Here is a 24,866-nt window from a genome sequence, read left to right as displayed (position 1 = left end):
ACGGAGATGCTGAACAAGCTCCAGTGGCGGACACTTCAAGAAAGGCGTTACACAATACGGAGAGGTTTATTATCGAAATTACGAGAGAGCACATTCCGGGAAGAGATGGGCAACATAGTACCGCCCACATATATCTCGCGTAATGATCACAACGAAAAGATCCGAGAAATTAGAGCAAATACGGAGACTTACAAGCAGTCATTCTTCCCACGCACAATTCGTGAATGGAACAGGGAAGGGGGGATCAGATAGTGGTACAATAAGTACCCTCCGCCACACACCGTAAGGTGGCTCGCGGAGTATAGATGTAGATGTAGATGTATCTGAAAATGCCAGCAGTCTCCTATGGAAATACAGCATCCAGTGTATTTCACTCTTTTCAGCTAAGATAAAAAGTATTCTTTGCAATAATAAAGGTGATCCGTGTCTCTGAAAGCTGGGTGTGTATCACATTCATGCAAATGTGGCATCTCTTGTATTGGGCACTCTATCAGGACAATTTAGGAGAGATGCAAGAAACATCAGTGACACACTTGACTAAAACAACCAAGCAAATAAGTTGTTGGCAAGCACTGTCTCGAATGTGATCATAAAACGAAATATGATGAGACCAGTATCGTGGTGCAAATGCCAATTTTCTGGTATAGCATAGTTAATGAATCAATTGAAATAAAGATGTCAGTAAACATAGTGAATAGGGACATAGTTTTCAATTTAAATGACGCTTGGGGTCTGGCACAATTTATTAAAATCTCACTGGCCATCACATCCACCAGAGCAGGAAAATACAGAGAGCTTTTGTGTTTCATAGACTATCAGCGCAAGATCAGCAAAACAGAATACCCACACATCATTAAGCTGCATATGTTGTTTTACAGATACAGATAGTCATCAAACCCAGTTTATTACACTGGAACAATGAGAATGATAAAAAGGAAGGAGAGAATGCGGATGAATGATTAAAAATAAAGTATAATTTTTAGTACTTCGTTTGATTTTAGGAGTGTGCAATTCAGGATCAGAATGAATTTATCACTCCAGAGCAAGTGTGGACTGTTTTGAAACTTTCAGGCAGATTAAAATTGTGTACTCGACCAGGAATCAAACTTGAACCTAGTCTTTCACAGAAAGCTAGTGTGGAGAACTGGGTTTGACACAGCCTAGGCCGAGATAACTTTTTCTGTTTTTACTGTAACAAGAAAATTTTATTAACTGTGTTTAACATTCATTGACTTCTCTTATATATATGTTCCAGGTATTCCAATTGGAAAGATGGAATGGAAATTCGTAGGAGCCTGTTTCTTTTTTATATGGATGGGTAAGACAAACAGTCTTGAGAGTAGAAGCAATTTATGTAGACCTCGACGCTCTTATACTTTAGACTGTGCTCATCAGGTACAGTGATATTTATATTTTGATTTGATTATTTGTTTATTATAAATACAGTGGAACTTTATAAAGTAACCTACAAATTACTATGGCAGGCCAAGTAAATTTTACTGAATGCTGCACTACACTTTAGAATGACACATATGCATGACATTATTTTTCAATGTATTCTCTGTAGACAATGGTCACAGTGGCCTACCAGTCATTCAGTTGCTCAAAAATAGAAATCTGCTCCTTGGTCTTGGAGCCATTTAAGAACTGTTGTATGAGTGTCCTCACTGTTGGAAAATCTCCTTCCTCCCTATAAAAATCCTCTCTTAATTTTCAGTATTGCAAATATCAGTTTTAAATAGCATTGTTTTGAAGTGTTAACCACTTTATGTGCAATAAAGGTAGACAATGTTTAAAAAAGAATCTTTACACATACTTTTAATCATGTGCTGAACTTGCAAATTGTGTCAGCATGTAGGGGTTGTGATGACTGCATAGTCTTAATAAAAATTATCAGAACCATACTTGTCGAAGACGAAGAAATTGAAGAAATGTATGATGAAATAAAAGAAATTATTCAGATAGTGAAGGGAGATGAAAATTTAATAGTCATGGGTGACTGGAATTCGAGTGTAGGAAAAGGGAGAGAAAGAAACGTAGTAGGTGAATATGGATTGGGGCTAAGAAATGAAAGAGGAAGCCGCCTGATAGAATTTTGCACAGAGCACAACTTAATCATAGCTAACACTTGGTTTAAGAATCATGATAGAAGGTTGTATACATGGAAGAACCCTGGAGATACTAAACGGTATCAGATAGATTATATAATGATAAGACAGAGATTTAGGAACCAGGTTTTAAATTGTAAGACATTTCCAGGGGCAGATGTGGACTCTGACCACAATCTATTGGTTATGACCTGTAGATTAAAACTGAAGAAACTGCAAAAAGGTGGGAATTTAAGGAGATGGGACCTGGATAAACTGAAAGAACCAGAGGTTGTACAGAGTTTCAGGGAGAGCATTAGGGAACAATTGACAGGAATGGGGGAAAGAAATACAGTAGAAGAAGAATGGGTAGCTTTGAGGGATTAAGTAGTGAAGGCAGCAGAGGATCAAGTAGGTAAAAAGACGAGGGCTAGTAGAAATCCTTGGGTAACAGAAGAAATATTGAATTTAATTGATGAAAGGAGAAAATATAAAAATGCAGTAAATGAAGCAGGCAAAAAGGAATACAAATGACTCAAAAATGAGATCGACAGGAAGTGCAAAATGGCTAAGCAGGGATGGCTAGAGGACAAATGTAAGGATGTAGAGGCTTATCTCATTAGGGGTAAGATAGATACTGCCTACAGGAAAATTAAAGAGACCTTTGGAGATAAGAGAAACACTTGTATGAACATCAAGAGCTCAGATGGAAACCCAGTTCTAAGCAAAGAAGGGAAAGCAGAAAGGTGGAAGGAGTATATAGAGGGTCTATACAAGGGCGATGCACTTGAGGACAATATTATGGAAATGGAAGAGGATGTAGATGAAGATGAAATGGGAGATACGATACTGCGTGAAGAGTTTGACAGAGCACTGAAAGACCTGAGTCGAAATAAGGCCCCCGGAGTAGACAACATTCCATTGGAACTACTGACGGCCTTGGGAGAGCCAGTCCTGACAAAACTCTACCATCTGGTGAGCAAAATGTATGAAACAGGCGAAATACCCTTAGACTTCAAGAAGAATATAATAATTCCAATCCCAAAGAAAGCAGATTTTGACAGACGTGAAAATTATCGAACAATCAGCTTAATAAGCCACAGCTGCAAAGTACTAACACGAATTGTTTACAGACAAATGGAAAAACTAGTAGAAGCCGACCTCGGGGAAGATCAGTTTGGATTCTGTAGAAATACTGGAACACGTGAGGCAATACTGACCTTACGACTTATCTTAGAAGAAAGATTAAGGAAAGGCAAACCTAAGTTTCTAGCATTTGTAGGCTTAGAGAAAGCTTTTGACAATGTTGACTGGAATACTCTCTTTCAAATTCTAAAGGTGGCAAGGGTAAAATACAGGGAGTGCAAGGCTATATACAATTTGTACAGAAACCAGATGGCAGTTATAAGAGTCGAGGGACATGAAAGGGAAGCAGTGGTTGGGAAGGGAGTAAGACAGGGTTGTAGCCTCTCCCCGATGTTATTCAATCTGTATATTGAGCAAGCAGTAAAGGAAACAAAAGAAAAATTTGGAGTAGGTATTAAAATCCATGGAGAAGAAATAAAAACTTTGAGGTTCGCCGATGACATTGTAATTCTGTCAGAGACAGCAAAGGACTTGGAAGAGCAGTTGAACGGAATGGTTAGTGTCTTGAAGGGAGGATATAAGATGAACATCAACAAAAGCAAAACAAGGATAATGGAATGTAGTCTAATTAAGTCGGGTGATGCTGAGGGAATTAGATTAGGAAATGAGACACTTAAAGTAGTAAAGGAGTTTTGCTATTTGGGGAGCAAAATAACTGATGATGGTCGAAGTAGAGAGGATATAAAATGTAGACTGGCAATGGCAAGGAAAGCATTTCTGAAGAAGAGAAATTTGTTAACATCGAGTATAGATTTAAGTGTCAGGAAGTCATTTCTGAAAGTATTTGTATGGAGTGTAGCCATGTATGGAAGTGAAACATGGACGGTAAATAGTTTGGACAAGAAGAGAATAGAAGCTTTTGAAATGTGGTGCTACAGAAGAATGCTGAAGATTAGATGGGTAGATCACATAACTAATAAGGAAGTATTGAATAGGATTGGGGAGAAGAGAAGTTTGTGGCACAACTTGACCAGAAGAAGGGATCGGTTGGTAGGACATGTTCTGAGGCATCAAGGGATCACCAATTTAGTATTGGAGGGCAGTGTGGAGGGTAAAAATCGTAGGGGGAGACCAAGAGATGAATATACTAAGCAGATTCAGAAGGATGTAGGTTGCAGTAGGTACTGGGAGATGAAGAAGCTTGCACAGGATAGGGTAGCATGGAGAGTTGCATCAAACCAGTCTCAGGACTGAAGACCACAGCAACAACAACATACTTGTTGAAAAGACAAGGCTGAAATTTTGTAACTTGTTTCCACTGGTAAATTATTTCATATTATTGTCACATGCCACAGAGTCAAAAGCACTGTTCATTTTCATAATATACCACAAAACATTTTGTGAACAAATGTACTGCATAGTGATACATGCCAAAGACCCTAACACACTGTTCTTGGTGAGAGGCACAAAATGAGAGTGATGCTCATGTCGCCAAAAAACAGATAGTATATGGATTGCATTTTGCTCTAGAAGCTTCCAGACAGTTTGATAAATCAAATTAATAACTAGAATGTTTTGCTTTTTTATTTTTAACGTAGTTTGAAATTAGGTGGATATAATTCACACATGCAGATTATTTTCAGTAATTGTGAATATGACAAACATTGACAGAGACATCAAAATAAAGTAAGTATCTTTAAAGTGACTGACTTTATTTTACATTCTTAATTTGATTTGATATTGATTGTTAAATCAAAATCATATAAATACATACATTTGTCTTGGACAGCATCAAATAACTTTACAAAGTAAAAATAAATTATGAGCTCATATTTTAAGTGCATTTCATAATATAAAATTGTAGCATGTGTGACTATCGACATGAGGACGGAAATACACTGGTGTCAAAAATTAAAGCAACAAACCGCTATTTCCCCCTTCCTGTGTCTAATTCACGATGTAATTGTACAAGCTGTTAACAGATGTCTGTACAATCATTTCCTGTGTGGAAGATGACATTCTGGTCAACGGACAAACATGGCAGTGATCTCGGGTAGTTCCACATCCACAGTCACTGTGTCCACAGTCACGGACAGTGCAGTTTGGTACAGAGAAGATGCCTACCAGGCTCTCTGTGGTGGAGGGCCATGGGGAGAATGTAAGCAGGACAGATGCAAACTGATGTGACCCAAAGTCTTAATGTGAATCGTTCTGTTGTTTTTTGGATGCTGTGACAGTTTATAGAGATTGAAACTGTATTCCAAAGACCAGGGCACGACTCACCACATGTAACATCAGAAAGAGAGAACTGTTAATTGGCTGTAAGGGCACGATGGTACTGTGTTAGTACTGCACGGAAACTGGCATCTGACCTCGCTAGATCCACTGGATGTGTTGTAGCAAGGTAAACAGTGTACAGAAGGCTTTGGCAGAGTGGCCTTTATTGTAGGAGACCTGCTGTATGTGTACCTCTGAAGCGTCTTCAGAGAAGGGAATGTCTAGGGTGGAGCCGTCAATATGCCACCTGGACGGTCAAACAATGGGCCAATGTTCCTTTCAGAGATGAGTCCGGATTTGGTCTGGACATTGATTCTCAACTGATTCACATCTGGAGGGAACATGGAACATGATTTTGGGACACAACCATTGTGAAAAGAGACTTGTATTGAGGATGGTGTGGGCAGGGATTATGTTGACCACTCAAACAACTCTTTATAAAATTACACAGTTAAATCAGCAAGGTTTAACTGCTGTCAGGTATCATGATGAGATCTTGCGACCTCATGTGCGATTGTTGTGAGATGCTGCGGGCCCAGACTTTGTATTGGTGGACGATAATGCTCGACCTCAAAGAGCACGCATGATAGATATGTTCTTGGAAATGGAAGATATTGCACAAATGACCTGGCCTGCTCGCTCTCCTAATTTGAATCCCATAGAGCATGTCTGCATGATGTCAGCACGCACCAACCACTCTCCAATACTTGCGAGTAGTGTCGCAGGTAGAATGGGTGTTATTGCCTGAACATGGGGATTGATGACATCATTCACAGCATGCTCTGTGGTTTGTTGGGTCTGTATTGCTGCCAGAGGTGTCCACACCCCATACTGAGGGCATTATCAGTTGTCGGAATACTGCTACGGTCGCAGGTTCAAATCCTGCCTCAAGCATGGATGTGTGTGATGTCCTTAGGTTAGTTAGGTTTAAGTAGTTCGATGTTCTAGGGGACTGATGGCCTTAGAAGTTAAGTCCCATAGTGCTCAGAGCCATTTTGAACCAGTTGTCAGAATGTGTGTATAAAAGAACATTTGTGTCTACTGTTATGCATGTTGCAGTTGTTTACATTCATGTCTACTTTACTATCACCTGAGTATACTGATTTTTGACAACGTAAATGCAAACTTGCAAAATTTCAAACGTATATGAATCAAAGTTTCACCCAAGTACTAACAAACTTCATAAACATCTAAAAACCATGAATTAGTTACTTTAGTTATTTTAAATAAATTATTTTAAATAAAAATAAGTTCAGACATGGCTAATAGTGAAGTTGTTGTGGTCTTCAGTCCTGAGACTGGTTTGATGCAGCTCTCCATGCTACTCTATCCTGTGCAAGCTTCTTCATCTCCCAGTACCTACTGCAACCTACATCCTTCTGAATCTGCTTAGTGTATTCATCTCTTGGTCTCCCTCTATGATTTTTACCCTCCACGCTGCCCTCCAATGCTAAATTTGTGATCCAAAAATAGTCAAGTAGTATCATAGATTTCCATAATTAAAAGTAAATGCATCAAGTTTTTATTTATCACAAAATCCCCCTCACACAATGTTGCACATAAAATCTGTACAAGATGTGTGACTTTGTGAATAGGCATGAAAACTAGTTCTTTTTAAAAAACAACTTATCTATTTGTGAACTTTCTGGATGGTATTTGAATGTGGAAAACCCTTTCGTCGTGATAATGTAATGTGAGTGGAAATATTTGTCATTGAAATACCAATTTTACTTGAAACATTAAGGAGATTTAAAGAAAAATTATGATTTTTTGAACAAATAGAGTTTTGCTCTAACTGTTGATTGATAAAATAACAACTAAAATAATCAGTTATTGACAATATAATGTAAATGGATGGATAAAAAAATCTACTCACCAAGCAGCTGGAGGGGAACCCACACACAAAAGAGTTAATTTTTACAAGCTTTCAGAGCAAGTGGCTCCTTCTGGCAGAAGCATTGAAGGGGAAAGAAGAGGGGTTAGAGATTAGATTAGATTAGATTAGTACTTGTGCCATAGATCATGAATACGACACTTCGTAATGATGTGGAACGTGTCAGGCTAATAAAAGGTGTTTATACAAGACATTACATTACACAAAATATTACATGACACTCAATATTTTTAATTTTTTTTGTGGGGGTTGGGAAATTACCCACTTACTATATTCAAAAATTTATCTAATGAGTAGAAGGAGTTGCCATTAAGAAATTCTTTTAACGTCCTTTTAAATGCTGTATGGCTATTTGTCAGACTTTTGATGCTATTAGGTAAGTGATTAAAGACTTTTGTGGCAGTGTAATTTACCCCCTTCTGAGCTAAAGTTAGATTTAACCTTGAGTAGTGAAGATCATCCTTTCACCCAGTGTTGTAGCCATGTACACTGCTATTACTTTTGAATTCGTTCGGATTGTTAACAACAAATTTGATAAGGGAATATATGTATTGTGAGGCTACAGTGAAGATTTCTAGCTCTTTAAATAAGTGTCTGCAGGATGATCTTGGATGAGCTCCAGAAATTATTCTGATTACACGCTTTTGTGCAATGAACACTGTTTTACTCAATGATGAGTTACCCCAGAATATGATGCCATACGAAAGCAGAGAATGAAAATAGGCGTGGTAAGCTAATTTACTCAGATGTATATCACCAAAATTTGCAATGACCCTAATAGCATAAGTAGATGAACTCAAATGTTTCAGCAGATTCTCAGTGTGTTTTTTCCAGTTAAACCCCTCATCAATGCATACACCTAGAAATTTTGAATATTCTACCTTAGCTACCAATTTCTGATCAAAGTCTATATTTATTAATGGTGTCATTCCATTTACTGTGTGGAACTGTATATACTGTGTTTTGTCAAAGTTTAATGAGAGCCCATTTGCAGAGAACCACTTATTGATTTTCTGAAAAACATCATTTACAATTTCACCAGTTAATTCTTGACTGTTGGGTTGATAGCTATACTTGTATCATTGGCAAAAAGTACCAGCTTTGCATCTTTGTGAATATAGAATGGCAAGTCATTAATATATATTAAGAACATGAATGAAAAGGACTGGAGAGGCTTAGAGAAAGGTGTAAAGTTCAGAAAATTCACCCCGAACCCCAGGTTAGGGAAGGCTTATTGGATGGGATGAGAAGGAAACACTGATTGTTGGGGACTTGACCAGACAAGATTGGAAAATCTGAGAGCTTAAAGGTGGAAGACAAGGTAATATCCAAGACAGAGATTACTACTAAAACATTGTGCATGACTTAATAAGAGTGAAAAGCTAAATGTATTGTTCGTAACAGAGGTGGGAGGGGGAATAGTGAAAAATAGACAAGGCAGAAAATGAAAGAAGTAGAAAACTAAAATGGAGTGAAGAAAGGAGTAGTTCCTGTGAATAAATGCTGGGATGGAAGGAATTACTGTAAATTATGGGCAGGTGGGTGGCAAGAACCAAGGATATGTTGTAGTGCTAGTTCCCACCTGCGGAGTTCTGAGAAACTGGTGTCTGGGGAAAGAATCCAGATGGCGTGTGTAGTGAAACAGGCACTGATGTCATGACTGCCATGCAACAGGATATTGTGTGTTGCTGTATACAGCCACTTCCTTTGTCCATTCTTCCTGACTGAAACCATTGTTAGCGGCATACATAGTAAATGTCTCCTAAACACTGGAACGTATTGACTTACTTGAATCAGCAATGGAACTTGTGGATGTATGCTCAATTGCCAACATGGCATTAAATCCATATGTCCTTATTACAGCTTTACTCGCAATAACATTAGTATATTTACAGTTCATGAAATTCAAAATACCTTAACTAGCTCTAGACTTTATACCTTCAATCTGCTTGAAATATTATCCTCTGCACCATTACCATATTCAAATTCAAGCGATACATTAAGTTCAAACCTAAATTTTTGCAACACTCTTTGGCTTAATAGGACCATAATTGATCATACGAACAAGACAATCAGAATGTCGACAGATACGGCTCGCCAAATGGCTATGGTTATATCTTCAGACAATGATGAAATCTCAACACATGAGACGTGCGGATGAGTCAGCTTAGGCAGAGGGTGTATATAGGTAACACACAACATCCTGTTACAGAGCATGCTGTTCAACATGGCAGTCATGACTGTGGTGCCTCTTTCGCCACACGCGCCATCTGGATTCTTCACCCAGACACCAGTTTCTCGGAACTCCGCAGATGGGAATTAGCACTACAACATGTCCTTGGTTCTTACCACCTACCTGGCCCTAATTTACATTAATTCATTCCATTTTAGCATTTATTCACTGGAACTACTCCTTTCTTCACTCCGTTTTAGTTTTCTACATCTTTCATTTTCTGACTTGTTTATTTTTTATCCCCACCCCTCCTACCTCTGTTACATACAACGCACTTAGCTTTTCATTCTTATTAAGTCATGCACAATGTTTTGGTAGTAATCTCTGTCTTGGATATTACCTTGTCTTCCACCTTTAAGCTCCCAGATTTTCAAATCTCGTCTGGTGCAGTCCCCAATAATCAGGATTTCCTTCTCATCCCATTTGATAAGTCTCCCCTAACCCGGACTCCTGGGTGAATTTTCTGAACTGTACTCCTTTCCCCACACCTCTCCACTCCTTTTACTTTACCCCTCTTCTTTCCCCTTCAACGCTTCTGCCAGAAGGAGCCACTTGCTCTGAAAGCTTGTAAAAGTTAAAATCCTTTTGTGTTTGTGGCCCCGTGCCACCACTTCATGAGTAGATTTTTTTATCTATCCATTTCTAATATGTTGCTAATCTTTGTACTAATTTGAAAGCCTGTCAAGTTATTCAGAGGCTAATAGTAATATTATCTGATAGGTAATTAATTCACAATATGAACAACAAAAGTTTATTATATTACGATGCAATGAGATTCTCAGGAAACTTTTATGTCAACTGACTCTGCCCATGGAAGCCTTTGCAATTATAACATCTACTGCCTGTTTCCAACTTTTTATTTAATCAGTTTTTCTGTTTCTTGCACTAGTTTGAAAAATAGGCATTTCCCAGAATTTTTCTTTATCACTGCTGTTCCCATAATCATTCCACATTAATCTTAAAATTTTTTCTCCTTTCCCTTCTAAATTGATGCTTAAATTTACATGATCCAAATTTGCCCTATTTTCTTTTCCCAATCCTTCAATGACTAATGGTTGACAAGTAGTGGTAGACAACAGCTGTTTCTCTGATACCGGGTGCTTGCAGCTATTCACAGAGGTCCATTGTGTGATGTAATTATTGTATGGCACTGAAACTTGGTAGACATGCTATTGCATTAATGCGGTACCATTGTGTGCTGGAAAACAAATTGGTTCCAGTTGTGGTCACCAGGTGCAAATCTGGAACTTTATATTGTCTGTATGATGGTATGACATTCATACCATAATTTGACAAGCCGTAACATTAGAGAAAGAATGGGTATCAACAAGAGAGAGACCATGTGCTGTTAATGAAACAGTGTTATATTAACAACAACAGTTATAGTGTTGCACTGAGAGAGTATCACTGACTGAAAGATCTGAGCAGAGACCTGATGTCATTAAATGGTTTAAAGAAGATGCTAATGAAATTCAAAAACACGAGTGGGGTTTGTGTGCTTTCTGGAGGAAGAAGGCATTCTATCCCAATTTAAGTTATTGACATGGTTTCTGTTGTTGTAGTGGACCATGCAGCATATGCCCCATGTAATGTTAGTGCTGCAGCAGTGTCATGACAATTGTCCATCCCATGGTCAACAGTATGGAAAGTTGTGTGGTCTGTTTTACAGCGATATTACAATATCCAGATAGCACAACAACTGAAACATGATCTGTAGCAATTTTCTTAATTTGCTCTTCAGTTTCTGGCATGGACTGAAATTGATGACCTGTGGCTTAGCAATATTCCATGGAATGATGTACATTTTACATTGCTGCATTCAGCAGTTAACACAAACCTGCTCAATTTTGGGTACTGTTAAACTGCATATTGTGCATGAAAAGCCATTGCACTCACTGTATGTGACTTTGTGTTGTGGACTGACAAAAATCTTTATCCTCAGTCCATTTTTCTTTGAAGAGAATAAACCAAGAGGGCCTATCAAGTATGCCATGATGTCTGCATGTTATCAAAACCTCCTTGTAACAGCATGCGATCCTTGCTGTGGAAGAGTGCAACTGTGTGGATACCACTGTTTTTACCGCAAGAGCGGTTAACACTTCATGTCACTCACACAGTGAAAGATCTGTTTAATGCAATCTTCCATGAACATTTTGTCTCCAGAGGTTTTCCATATGTATGGCCTGCATGGTCACCTGACCTGAACCCATGCAACTTTTAGCTCTGGGGATATCTAAAAGAATGCATTTACTAGGGTCATGTCCAGTGTCTACTTGATCCGGAGGCAAGATACAGTAACACATTGCTAAAATTTCACCTGAACTGCTGTGAGCAACTGTTGATCACATTGTTTTATGGCTGCAACATTTTATCAACATCTCCAGTGCTCTTATTGAACAAATTGTGTAAGCTGTGGTTAAAAATAAATTCAATATTATGCCTTTCTCTGTTGCTTGACCTTTTCTGCTCATGCCCAGGTCCTAATCCATCACGTATACTAACATTTCTATACATTTTTCTTGCATTCATAGTGCCAGATTTATATGTTGTGGCTAAAATTGAAACGAATTTTTTCCCAGCATAAATTGGTTCTGCATTGACACATTGCAATATCTACCATGTTTTGATGCTATACAATAATTACAGCCCACACTGCACCTCTGGGAGTAGCTGCACTTTACTTATAACCACCCAGTACTTCCTCACTACCAATCTCATTCCCCACTACTACATTAACAGATACCTCACCATCACTTAACTTCCATCGCTCATATACATTAACTTCAGTATAATCTTTATCTTTGACTTCACAGTCTTCAACATTATTTTCCTCATCACCATTAAAATTATCTTCATTAATTTAGTCATAACTGCTCTGAGCATCCTCATTCTCAATTTGTTCTCCCTTAGCATCATATCAACAGGCTGTTGCAGCCTAGTACTGACATTCATCTAGTCACCTTCCTTCTCTTCAAATAATCTCCCCAGTTCAGAAGTATTATGTTCATTAATTCCTTCTTGTATATTTTGTACTCACTTTCTGCCCATGTATAAAATTAAGACATAGTCTCATTGTCAATCTTTCTTTCTCTTACATTTTTATGATCACATTTATTCTTTAAAGAATCAACCAAAACGTTTTGTCATAGTTGTTCTGTCCCATTTGCTGTTATTGAACTTTTCTCTTTTACTCCAGTTACAATTAAGAGTCCTTTAATTACCTGATCTGTTTGCCCCAATACTGTGGACCCTCATTGAGGCAATCTTAAGTTTTCATCTCTATATCCCCTATTATCTTGTCTCCAGTTTCGATGCATTTGATTTCCCACATTATCTTATCCTCCCAGGGGGCTCGCTGCTCTTTGGCATGTTTGTGCTTGGCTACCACAGAGCCCCAGACTTTGCAGCATCTTTCCCCTCCTGTGCTGCATGTCTATCCTCTTGCTATTCTTTTTCCCCTCCCTTGGGCTACATATCTGGGATGTTTCTGAGAATGTGTTCTGCGTTTGCAGTAGCCAACATCAGAACAGTCTCTCCATTTTTTTTTGTTCCTTTTTTCTTTCTTTGTACCCCTTTTCTTATCCTTCCTCTGCTTTTGTTTTTGAGGTTCTTCGTTCTCTTTTTCCTCCCTGTCCACTCCTGAAGGCTGGCCCATGTGTCTGATGCATAACAGATGACTGGGTAACATGTAATTCCCAGCTCCGGGTTGACAGGTAGGGTTTGCACATACCCCCTGGTACAAGCCAGGCTCAGGGAGAGTGATTGCCTGAGCTGCTACCTTCCAAAATTGCAGATCTCATGGAGCAGGATCCTTCAACCTCCGCACCCTGTAGCAGTCAGTCTTTGAAGGCTGGCACTCAGCAACTGCTGAGGTGACACCCCTTCATTTTTTCTCTCCTCACCTTTCTTTGTCATGATTCTCCTCCAGTGGAATGTTTGCAGCCTTTGATACAACAAAGGGGACTTATGGCTGCTATTGGAATTGCTCTTGTTCTCTGCCTCCAGGAAACAAAACTACATCCTCATGACCCCTTAAAGCTCTCACATATCTTTCCAGTCAACTTTGACCTTCCCCCCTGAGGACTGCATTCCATCTCATGGGGGAGCCACACTGCTCATCTGGGATGACATTCATAGTCAAACCATCTCCTTGACTACCCATCTTCAAGCTGTTGTAGTCCACATTTTCCTTCCTCTCTTCACCTTTTCACTTTGTACTGTTTACATCCCTCTGTCATTCGGTGTCACCAGGACAGACGTCCTCCAGCTGATTGGGCAACTCCCTCGCCTCTTTCTGTTGCTCGCTGACTTTAATGCATACCATCCCCTTTGGGGCTCACGCAGATCCCATCAGAGAAGTGCCCTCTTGTCTGACCTTCTGAATCACCTTAACCTCATCTGACTTAACATGGGTGCACCCACTTTCCTTTCAGACTCCATGCACACCTATTCCCATTGGAACTTCTCCTTCTGCACTGTCCAGCTTGCCCATCATCTCAAGAGCTCCATTCTCTCTGTCATGTACTCAAGTGACCATTTACTGTTTGCTATCTGTTTGCTGACTCCTACCCCACCTATGTGCACATGCAAATGGCAGCCTTCCAAGGCCGACTGAAGACTTTACTCCTCCCAGATGACCTTCGATGAACAACATTTCTCCAGTTGGATGACAAGTTAGAATATCTTACAAATGTTATCCTTACTGCTGCAGAATTTTCCATTCCTCGCACTTCGTCTTTGCTGCACCATGTTCCGATCCTGTGGTGGACCGAAGCATGCCACAATGCAGTTTGCACATGGGGACATGCTCTCTGCATTTTAACCATCACCTTACAATGGCAGACTGCATTTGTTATTAGCAGTTGTGTGCACAGTGTTGTTGCATTCTTCAGGATAGCAAAAAAGCTAGTTGTATTTCATTTACTACTTCTTTTAATAGGTCCACTCCCTGTTCTGTCATGTGGGCCAACCTCTGACAGCTCTCTGGGACTAAGGCCCATACCCCATCTGACCATAGCAGATGATGACATAGGAACCCTATTGCTACCTCCAACACCTTGGGCCACTATTTTGTGGAGATTTTGAGCTCCACGCACTATCACCCTGCCTTCCTCCATCAGAAACGAGCGGAGGAGGCTCAGGCAATACCCTTTTCTTGTCAGAATTATGAGTGCTACAATACAGCCTTTACTATGAGGGAGCTGGATCATGCTCTTACTTCATCCTAATCCCTTGCCCCAGGGCCAGACAATGTTCACGTTCAGATATTGCAGAACCTTTCTTTCAGGCAAGCACTTTCTGCTTTATATGTTCAATCGCATGTGTCCAGATGGCACATTTCCTAGACATTGGCGTGAAGCCACTGTCATACCCATACATAAGCCTGGTATGGACAAAAACCTTCCTTCTAATTATCGCCTTGTTTCTCTCACCAGCTGTGTTTGCAAAGGGATGCAACATATGATTCATGTCTAGTAGGTACGGTGGCTTGAGTCTTGCAATTTACTAACCATTGCACAGTGTAGATTTTGAGCATGCCATTATGCAGTTGACCATCTCGCCACTTTTTCAATCCAAGTCATGAACTGTTTCTGCAGAAATCTCAGAGTGTGGCCATATTTTTCAATTCAGAGAAAGCCTACAACACCTGTTGGAGGACTGGTATCCTCTGTACTCACTGGACGTGGCGTTTCTGTAACTGTGTGCCCCATTTCCTTCAGTAATTTTTAAAAGACCAAGTTTTTAAGGTACATGTGGATTCTGCCTTGTTGGACACCTTTATCCAGGAAAACAGTGTGCCTCAGGGTTATGTCCTGAGTATCGTCTTCTTTGCTATCACCATTAACCCTATAATTGCCTGTCTCCCGCCTGGCATCTCCAGCTCTCTTCTCGTTGACGATTTTGCCATCTATTGAGTTCTCCACAGACTTTTCTCCGTGAGTGGTGTCTTCAGCATTGTCTCAGTTGTCTTTACTCATGGAGTATCAACAATCACTTTCACTTTTCCACTGACAAAACCATTTGTATGAATTTCTGGTGGCACAATTAGTTTCTTCTTTACATCTTGGACCTGTTGTCTTCTGCTAGTTGAAACTATTAAATTCCTTGGGCACATGCTCAATAGGAAACTTTCTTGGTCCTCCCAGGTGTCTTACCTGGCTGCCCACTGTACCTGGTTCCTCAATGCTCTATGTGTCCTCAGTAGTACTTCCTGGAGAGCAGATTGACTACCGTCCTCCACTTATACTGGTCACTTGTCTGTTTGAAACTAGTCTAAAGGTGTTTCGTTTATGCATCTGCACATCTGTCCCTCTTATGCTGTCTCAATACTATCCACCACTGTGGCATCCATTTGGCCACTGGTGTCTTGTACTCTAGCCCAGTTGAGAGTGTATGCAGAAGCTCTCGAACCACTGTCATACCACCGCGATTTTCTCATCAGCCAGTACTTATGCCTAGCCACCCATCCTACACCTCCTTCTTTGATGAGTCTTTTGATTGCCAGTAAGGGGCACATCCCTCTTCTCTATTACCTCCTGGAGTTTGCTTTCAGCTATTGCTCCAACAGCTTAACTTCATGCTGCCTGCCACTTTCCCAGTGGGTGGGAACCCTTCACCATCTTGGCTTCATGCAGCAGCCTGTGTCCATCTTGGCCTTCATTCTCTTTGTAACAATACTTTCTGAGCCTTGCTCTATCCCCATGATTTTCTCAACCTTCACATAGAACTTCATGGTAGTACCTTTGTCCACACTAACGGCTCTCGGACTGACCATGGTGCTGGGTGTGCCTTCATCACTGCCACCAACATTTTTTGGTATCAACTTCCAGACCACTGCTCAGTATTTACTGGGGAGCTCTTTGCTCTGTATCAGGCCACATCTGGAGACACAGGCTTTTCAGTTCTGTCATCTGTTCCGACTCTCTCAGTGTCCTTCAGCACATCTGTATACTGTACACTGTCCATCTCTTAATGCAACAGGTCCAGTAAAGCTGTCACTTGCTCACTACAATTTAGGCATTTTGCCCACAAGAATTTTACTCTTTCACATATTTCAGCTTGGAGTTTTTTTTTTTTTTTTTTTTTTTTTTTTTATGGCGCCATTTCACTGCCCCACTGTGATGAACATATTGTCCATACCATAGCAGAACAATATCCACAGGAAACCAAGACATATACTCTCTTCTGGCTATGTGTCATTCTTGTTGCACAATGTTCTTTGCATGGGATACCATGTGTAACTTACTTTCTGATGTCCATATGTAAATATCTTTCATTCAGAGAGAAGTGTTTTAATTAGTAGCATAGACATGGCATAACAGGAAAGTGGAATAGCCACAAGTGTCTGTGGAAGAGCCATAGCTCAGGTGAAGGGCCTTAACTTTTTGGCTTGTAACAAGAAAACTTTCATTGTGCTTAGTAATTAATATATGACCAAATTTTTGTGATGTCAGATGGCAGTAAATCAGAAACCTTAAAATTATAATAATGTAATCAGTTATAGTCTGAAAAGAAATCCTGTAAAATTGTTTGTGACGTAGCACATGATGAAAGATCAGACAATTTGATATGCCCTGGAGAGAGGTGGTTCAAATATTATCTGAATAGGAATGCTTTATAGGCCATAAAAATAAATGAAAAGCCCTATGGAAAATGGCTGGAATTTAAATTCAGAAAGAGAGGAGATTGGTTAAATATTTAAATGTTTAAATATTTTTGTAGTTTACTTCCAGTAAAATTTTTAAAACCATTCCAATAAGCTTCAGTGACATAATAGGATGATTGGATAATTCAGTTTACAATGAATCATTTAAATTGTACAGTTGTCCCGTAAGGTGTGCTGGAAGATGATAAGAAACTAAAAGATTTCGAGAAAACAATTAAAAATAAATAGTTCTGGGACCTGCATCACATGATAGGCCAAAGTGGGCAGGAGACAGACTGTCTTTAGAGTGCTGCATCTTTAATAATGAAGCTGTAGTGATAGCCAGTTCTCCATTTATCCATCAGCTGATGGGGCAACAAGCAGCCAATATTAGCTCATCATTAATCTACGATTGATAACACATCCCTACAGTATACCCCTTGTTCAAATTGAACTACATCCAAGATGATAAGATATAAATTAACTTAGTACTGAGTGTTTCTGTGCATGTTTATATAATCTTCCACAGACACACAGCTTAGTCTTCAGTTCAATAAAGCTTATGCTCACCCAAAAGCATACAAATATTCTATACTTTTGAAACTTAAATAAGTTTTCCTTGGATGTTCAGTGTATGGAGAGCACAGTGTAATTTTTGTAATCACTGACTAAAAGCAATATTAAGCAAGTCTATTTTCTCTAATGTCTACTGCTAGAGTAAAGTTCAGTGCTACCATACATAAACTAAAATTGTTCTGTGATGTTTACTGAAAATACTGTGATACTGTGTTCTTTCCATTTGCTGATTAAATCTTTATTTGTAATGCGGGCATTTAAGAAATTCAAGTTTTTGTTTGAAGGCTTTTACTTTTTTGGTGTAGAGTAAGATACTACATACTATGGGCCATATTTCTCCAAGAGACTGTGAAATCAGTGCTCTCTAGGGAGACCAAAACATTCATCTGTTGTTGCCTCTAAGCTGTCTGTGGGAATTAGCTAGAAAGATTTTGAATTAGAAGCAAATACCCAAGTTCATACACATTTTCTATAAGAGGCCACATAAGGGAAAGATGAAATTATCATGAGCTTGAAATCAAAAGGCTTCAAAGGAGCCATTGTCAAGAGATAATTTTCTTTTTAAAAGTGCAGGCTAGAGGAATATGGATGCCATTACTTATTTACAAGAATAATTAGACACAACTTCATGCTATATTCTTTCAGATTAGCATGCTGTAGAGCTAAAAAGTGTGTTCTTACCAATAGATAATTTTATTAAATCATACACTTGAACTAAAGAAGTCGTCAATGTTTGTTTGATTGCTCAGCATCTCAAATTGTTTAATATTTTACCGTATGTACTATGAGACATTGTAGCTGAAGATTTCTGTGGGCTTCTACATAGTAGCAGAGGTGCTATTTTAAATACTTTTGCTGTCAGAATTAATTATTTAATTTTATTTTATTTATATGCCTTACATAAGACTACAACACTTACTATAATTGGATTTTTATGAAGTGACTAGTTTGCCAAAACTGATCCATATGATGTGCACTAACCACCAACAGAGCTTCCTCTTTGACAGCTGTCACTCATTCCATGTCAGAAAGTATCTTCCTTACAGCCTCACAATCCCTGATTCCCCCATCTGCAGCGGAAATCAGGAATTGTCGAAGTATACTAGTAACCTTACTAGTGCCTTTACTGACAGACATATCCTACATAGTTGATCTGCCAAATCTCCTGTGCCATCTGCTCCTTTGATACCAGTAAACCTGTTAATCAACTACCAGCTAGCACTCTTCTGATCACTGAGAATCACCATGGCCTTGAAAAGCTCAACCATATCTGCCATCAGGGCTTTGACTACCTCACTTTGTGCTCTGAGATGAGGGTTATCCTACTCAAAATCCTACCAAGATCTCCCAGAGTAGTGTTCTGCCACCCATCCAACCTACAGAATATCGTTGCCCATCCCTATTCCAATTGTATTCCCAATCCTGCACCAGATGGGTCATTCCCTTGTGGCTTGCCAAGGTGCAAGACCTTTCCCATACACCCAGCCAACACCTCCTGCTGCTGTCAAGTTACAGGCATTTCCTACCCAATAAAAGGCAGGATCACATGTTATGTAATTGCAATTACTCTACAGCATCCTATGCACACATGACAAGTAACTAACTATGTACTTGCAATGAATGTCCACCACCAAACTGTGTCAAATTGCAAACTTAACCATCCAGTTGCCAAACATGCTGTACACCACAGTGCAAAAGACTTCAACAGTTGCATCACTAAGTATGCTATTTGGATACTCCCTTCCAGCACAAATTTCTCTGAATTATGCAGATGGCTATTGTTTCTCCAACAAATCCTACACTGTCACAATCCCCTTAGGCTAAATCTCTGCTAACATGTTCCCACTGGCTTACCTTGCCTTTTCCCTTCCCTCTTTTATCTGTACCACACCTTCTCTGCCCATGTCATGCTCTGCTCTCTCCCACCACTCCTCCTACTCTCCCTTCCCCCTTGTGGGCATTCTCCCTCTGTCTCCCTTCCTCTCTCCCCCCCTCCCTCTCTCCTGCCCCCTTTTTCAACCCCTCTCCCTTCTCTCTCTCGTCCCTTTCTCCCTTCTTATCTTTACCCATCTGTCTTCTTTCTCCCTGCCCTCCCATCTTTTCCCCTGTTTCCCCCTCTCCCTCTTCCCTCATCTCTTTTTGTTGCACCCTCTGTACTTTTTTTTTATATTGTTATATAACTGCAATATCATCTGTCCAAAGACCTGCCTCTTTCCCACCACCCCCTCCTTCCATCCTTCTCTACCGTCCCCCCCCCCCCCCCTCCTTCCTCAGATCAGAAAACTGCTTTCAGTAATCAAGCATCAATAATTAATGTTGCTGTGGCTATGGGAGTGTACATTTGAATGTCTGTGTGGTTGTGTATCTGAATGTATGTGCTGTTGCTGGAGACAAGCTGCTGCTGGAAAACTAGTGTGAATGCTGTTTTTGTTATATGTTACTATGCTCCACACATCGATCTGTTTTGGTGAGTGGTTGTCTTTCCATTGATTTACATACTGGGAAGTATAAAACTAGACAACAATATACTCTGGGTGATTGCCAAGATTTTTTAGTTTTGTGAGATGTAAGCTACATTTTAATATCAAGATACTATCATCAGATGAAACTACCAGAGTACGGAATGAAGGAGCTTGGTTGGCTATACCATACACACTGTGTGAATAACCATTTTAAGTCTGTGCAAATGGTCCAAGAGTTTGAGCTAATTTTAAATGACTTACAGTACCTCATTTCATCACAAGGACAGTGCCATTTGAAGTAATTTGTTGGCAGATAATAGGAGAACTATTGCTAGGATGGATACAATGGTTTCAACGGGAAGGTATTAATACTGCTGCAATGAATAGTGTTGTAAAGAGCAATCTATTGTATTCTGGGAGGAGCAAAATAAGATGCATGGGGAAAAAGTCTTAATCTTCACGTAGAAGAACAAGTATAGTTGAATGTGCATCAGAATATTAATAAAGAGGAAACACAAGTTTGGGGTTGCAGTAGTAGTTAACAGATTTTAATTTGTGTTTCCTTTGAAAGGAAATTAGGTTGCTGTCATAAGTAAGAGATTTACTACTTTCAGACATTTCTTATTGGCATAAATATAATTTAAGTGTAGTTGCATTATTTAATGTGTTAGCATTTGTTTAAATAAAGTGAAATGGTGCAAAAAGTGCACATTTCTTCACATGTCAGCATATAGATTTCTGGACCCAGTATGACTCATGAGAAATGTTTGTAAACTGTAATATAATTTTTTATTTCACTAAATCTACTCTTTTCATGCGATGAAATCTTGTGTTAAAGTTTTATAAAAACTATCAGCCAGGTGTGACAGATATGGATGTTGTTATAGATTAATTAAACTAGGAGTGTTTTCAGAATGTTATAAATTGTGGTTTCACTGGGCATGCAATGGGGAGGATAATGAAATACTCAATGAGTATCTTCCATGGGACTGTAGATTATGTCAGAAAGATCAGAAAAACACAGGAGAGAAGGAAAACATTTATACCTTTCACAAAGAATTAGAAGGGTGGAGGAATGGAAACTTTGTTAACAAATTTAGAATTTAGTAAACCTTATAGAGATAAAGATGAATGTATGGTGCATGGTGTAGAAAAACAGTGCTGGGAATCTTTCAGAAGAGTTGGGGTAAAGAGAGAGAAATTAGGAAAAGAAGAGTTCTGTTCTGGTGGTCATTTGAGAGATGTAGTCTGGCAGCCACAGGAAACATTAGGTTCAGGATACCAGGTGGTGAGTATTGTGAAACCTAGTGCTAATCTTAGGTACAGGAAACATAGAAAAAATCTGTAGAGGTTTAACCAAAGATAATTTGGTATTGATATGTGGGGGAGCCAGAAACACTCAGGCTGGAAACCTCTATATCCACTTCCATAATCTGCAACCCACCTGATGGTGTGTGGTGGAGGGTCTTCTGGTACCATTAATTGATCCTTTCTTCCCTGGTCCACTCATGAATGCCACATGGATTGAATGATTGTCTGTAAGTGTCTGTATTATCTCTAGTTTCCTGAATTGTTTTCTCATGTTCATTTCATGAGATGTATGTGGGAGGAAGTAATGTGTTGTCTGACTCTTCCTGGAAGCTGCTCATTCAAAATTTCATTAGTAATCCTCTCTGTGATGCACAATGCCTCTCTTGTAGCATCTGCCACTGAAGTCTGTTGTGCATTTCTGTAAGGCTCTTGCAGTGACTTAATAATCCCGTGTTGAAATGCACTGCTTTTTGTTGGATCTTCTCTATATTTTGTAACATTCGTACCTGGTAAGAATCTCAGAGTTCTAAACAGTACTCAAGAGTCAGTTGAAAAAGTGCCTTATAAGCCACTTCTTTAGTGGTTGAGTTAAATTTGCTTATTCTTCCTATGCATCTCAGGCTGTCATCTGCTTTTCCTACTATTTGTTTTATGTGGTCATTCCACTTAAGATCACTTTGGATGGTTACTCCTGGACATTTTACTTCATATATGGTTTCCAGCAATTTATCATCAGTAGTGTAATTGTACAGTAGTGGATTTCCTTTACTATATGTCCAAAATATCTTACATTTATTTATGTAGAGCATCAACTGCCAGAAACTGCAACATTCATCAGTCTTCTGTAGGTCATTTTTCAAATCAATACTGTCTACTGGGATTGCTACTTTCTTATGGAAAACAGTAACATCTACAAAGAATCTTAAAGAGCTTCCAACACTTTCTACTTGATCATTTATACTTTTTGTAATTAGTAACAGTACTATCACACTTCGCTTTGGTATCCCAGAAATTCCCTTTACATCTGTAGACTTTGTTCCATTAAGAGTGACATGCTGAGTTCTGTCTGCAAGGAAGTCCTGAACCCAGTCACAAATTGGTCTGATACTTTGTGAGCTGTGTGGAGTGATCCAGTCACGAACTGGTCTGATACTTTGTCAGCTCATTTTCTTTATTAGACGGCTGTGTGGAATGGTGTCAGATTCCTTCCTGAAGTGAAGAAACATGGCATGAATCTGGGTGTGGAGCAAGCTGAGTTTCACGAAGCTCTGTATGCAAAATCCATGTTGATTTTTATAGAGGAGATTTTTGTCATCCAAGTCTTGAGCATGAAACATGTTCCATAACTACAACAGATTGATGTCAATGATATAGGCCCATAATTATGTGCATCTGTTCTATGATCTTTCTTATGTCAATGACTCTTCTCGAAAATGGGAATGACATGTGCTTTTTCCCAGTTGCCAGGTACATTTTATTTCTCCAGTGAACTATGGTAAACTGCTACTACAAGAGGAGCAAAGTTCTTTCACATAATCTTTGTAGAATCTTACAGTACTAGGGCTGCCTTGAAAAAAACTGAGCAGCTACTGTTCACACAAATGTAAGTTTTTTAAAAGGTTAGGTCATGCCATGACCAGTCTTAGATTAACTCTCATGTGAAGTGAGTAAAAACATATGTGGGAATTCTCCTTAGAGTGGATATGAGACCTCATGTAGGTGCTGTTCCTGTGGGTGCTGTGAGGAGATTGGGATAACTCATCATGGCCCACGCCTGGATACAAGAGGTAATGACAAGTTATCAGATCTATCATAAAAAAGCATGAGGGGGTCTAAGAGCATACAAAGGCAAATCCCTGTGGTGATTGGGGCCAGGTGAGATGAACATTTTAGGTTAAATTAAAGATTCACACAAAAAGTATTAAAGGAAATTAAAGTTACAGTGACTCTCATTTCATCACATAAGAGCAGAGGGAATGAAATTGTTTCATCAGAATATTAGGCATATAAAAAATAAATTAAATGAGTTGTTAGTTTGTTTGGAAGTTGTAGTTGGAAAGAAACTGATGTCACTTGTCTGTCTGAACATCATATAACCAATGGGGGTTCAATCTTGTAATAAATGGTTACAAATTAACTGCATTGATTGATAAAGTAGGAGTTTCACTTTCATAAAAAATGAATATAAATTCAAAAATATAGAAATCAGTAAATTTTCTATGGGATAATAATGGGCAGTATAATCGTTTTTGTTGTTCTAAATCTTCACTGGGTAATTGGGAAATTTCCATGATGGAATTTGATGTTTTATTGTGCTGTCTTTCAGAATGAAAGAACAGATTATTTGTTTGTGGCAACTTCATTGTAAATTTCTTAAAATAATCTCACAGAAAATGTACTGTAGATAGGTTCTGGGCACATGTGGTTTAGTGTCAACTATAAATTTCCTTTCATGAAAAATCAAGGAAGTACTATGAAAGCTGGTTGATTTTATTTGGGGTGCTGAGGCATCTGCTATTCCTTGTTCTTTTGGCCACAAAACCCTATTTTTCAACAAATCTATATTCAATGTGATGGCCTTAGACCAACTTACTGGGAGGGCCTCTATGTCTGCTTGATACCACTCTAATGGTCAATGCTGGTGCCAACACCTTGCCTCACCACTAATGTCCCCATCATCCATGTTCTGCTTCCCATGGAGTGCATCCTTCATTGGGGCAAACAGATGGAAGTCTGAAGGTGCAAGGTACGAGCTGTAGGGTGGATGAGGAAGAACAGTCCTATGAAGTTTTGTAAGTTCCTCTTCAGTGTGCAGACTTGTGTGGGGTCTTGCATTGTCAGGGAGAAGGAGAACTTCATTTGCATTTTTGTGATGACAGACATGTTGAAGTCATTTCTTCAATTTCTTGAGGGTAGCACAATGCCTTTCAAAGTTGAACACTGCACCATGAGGGAGGACATCAAACAAAGGATTCAGATTCCTAGAAGACCATCACCATGACTTTACTGGCTGAGGTTGCAGCTTTGAACTTTTTCTTTGGAGGAGAGGTAGTGTGACACCACCCTATGGATTACCATTTTGTTTCCGGTTCGAAATGGTGAACCTATTTTCATAACCTGTGATGATGTGTGACAAAAAATGTCACAGTCAGCCTTGTAATGCACAAGCAATTCTGCACAGACGGTACTTTCTTGCATTTTATGGTCTTCTGCTAGGCAGCAAGGAATGTAGTGGATACACACCTTTGAATACCCAGCTGGTGGACAAGTACATAAGCACCACCAACAGAGATGT

General features: G+C 39.3%; 1 protein-coding gene across 3 annotated transcripts in view; it reads left to right on the top strand.

The window, feature by feature from the left end:
* LOC126161966 (uncharacterized) overlaps positions 1 to 24,866 on the top strand; it is a 227,959-nt gene that overhangs the window by 24,160 nt on the left and 178,933 nt on the right. For all 3 annotated transcript variants that reach the window (XM_049918153.1, XM_049918152.1, XM_049918151.1), the window contains exon 4: positions 1,256 to 1,395. In XM_049918153.1, coding sequence (XP_049774110.1) covers positions 1,273 to 1,395 — 123 coding nt within the window. In that variant the 5' untranslated portion in view covers positions 1,256 to 1,272. The remainder of the gene's footprint in view (positions 1 to 1,255; positions 1,396 to 24,866) is intronic.

The sequence above is a fragment of the Schistocerca cancellata genome, chromosome 2, assembly GCF_023864275.1.
Source record: "Schistocerca cancellata isolate TAMUIC-IGC-003103 chromosome 2, iqSchCanc2.1, whole genome shotgun sequence".
Lineage (NCBI taxonomy): Eukaryota > Metazoa > Arthropoda > Insecta > Orthoptera > Acrididae > Schistocerca > Schistocerca cancellata.
This window is presented reverse-complemented; position numbering and strand designations above follow the sequence as displayed.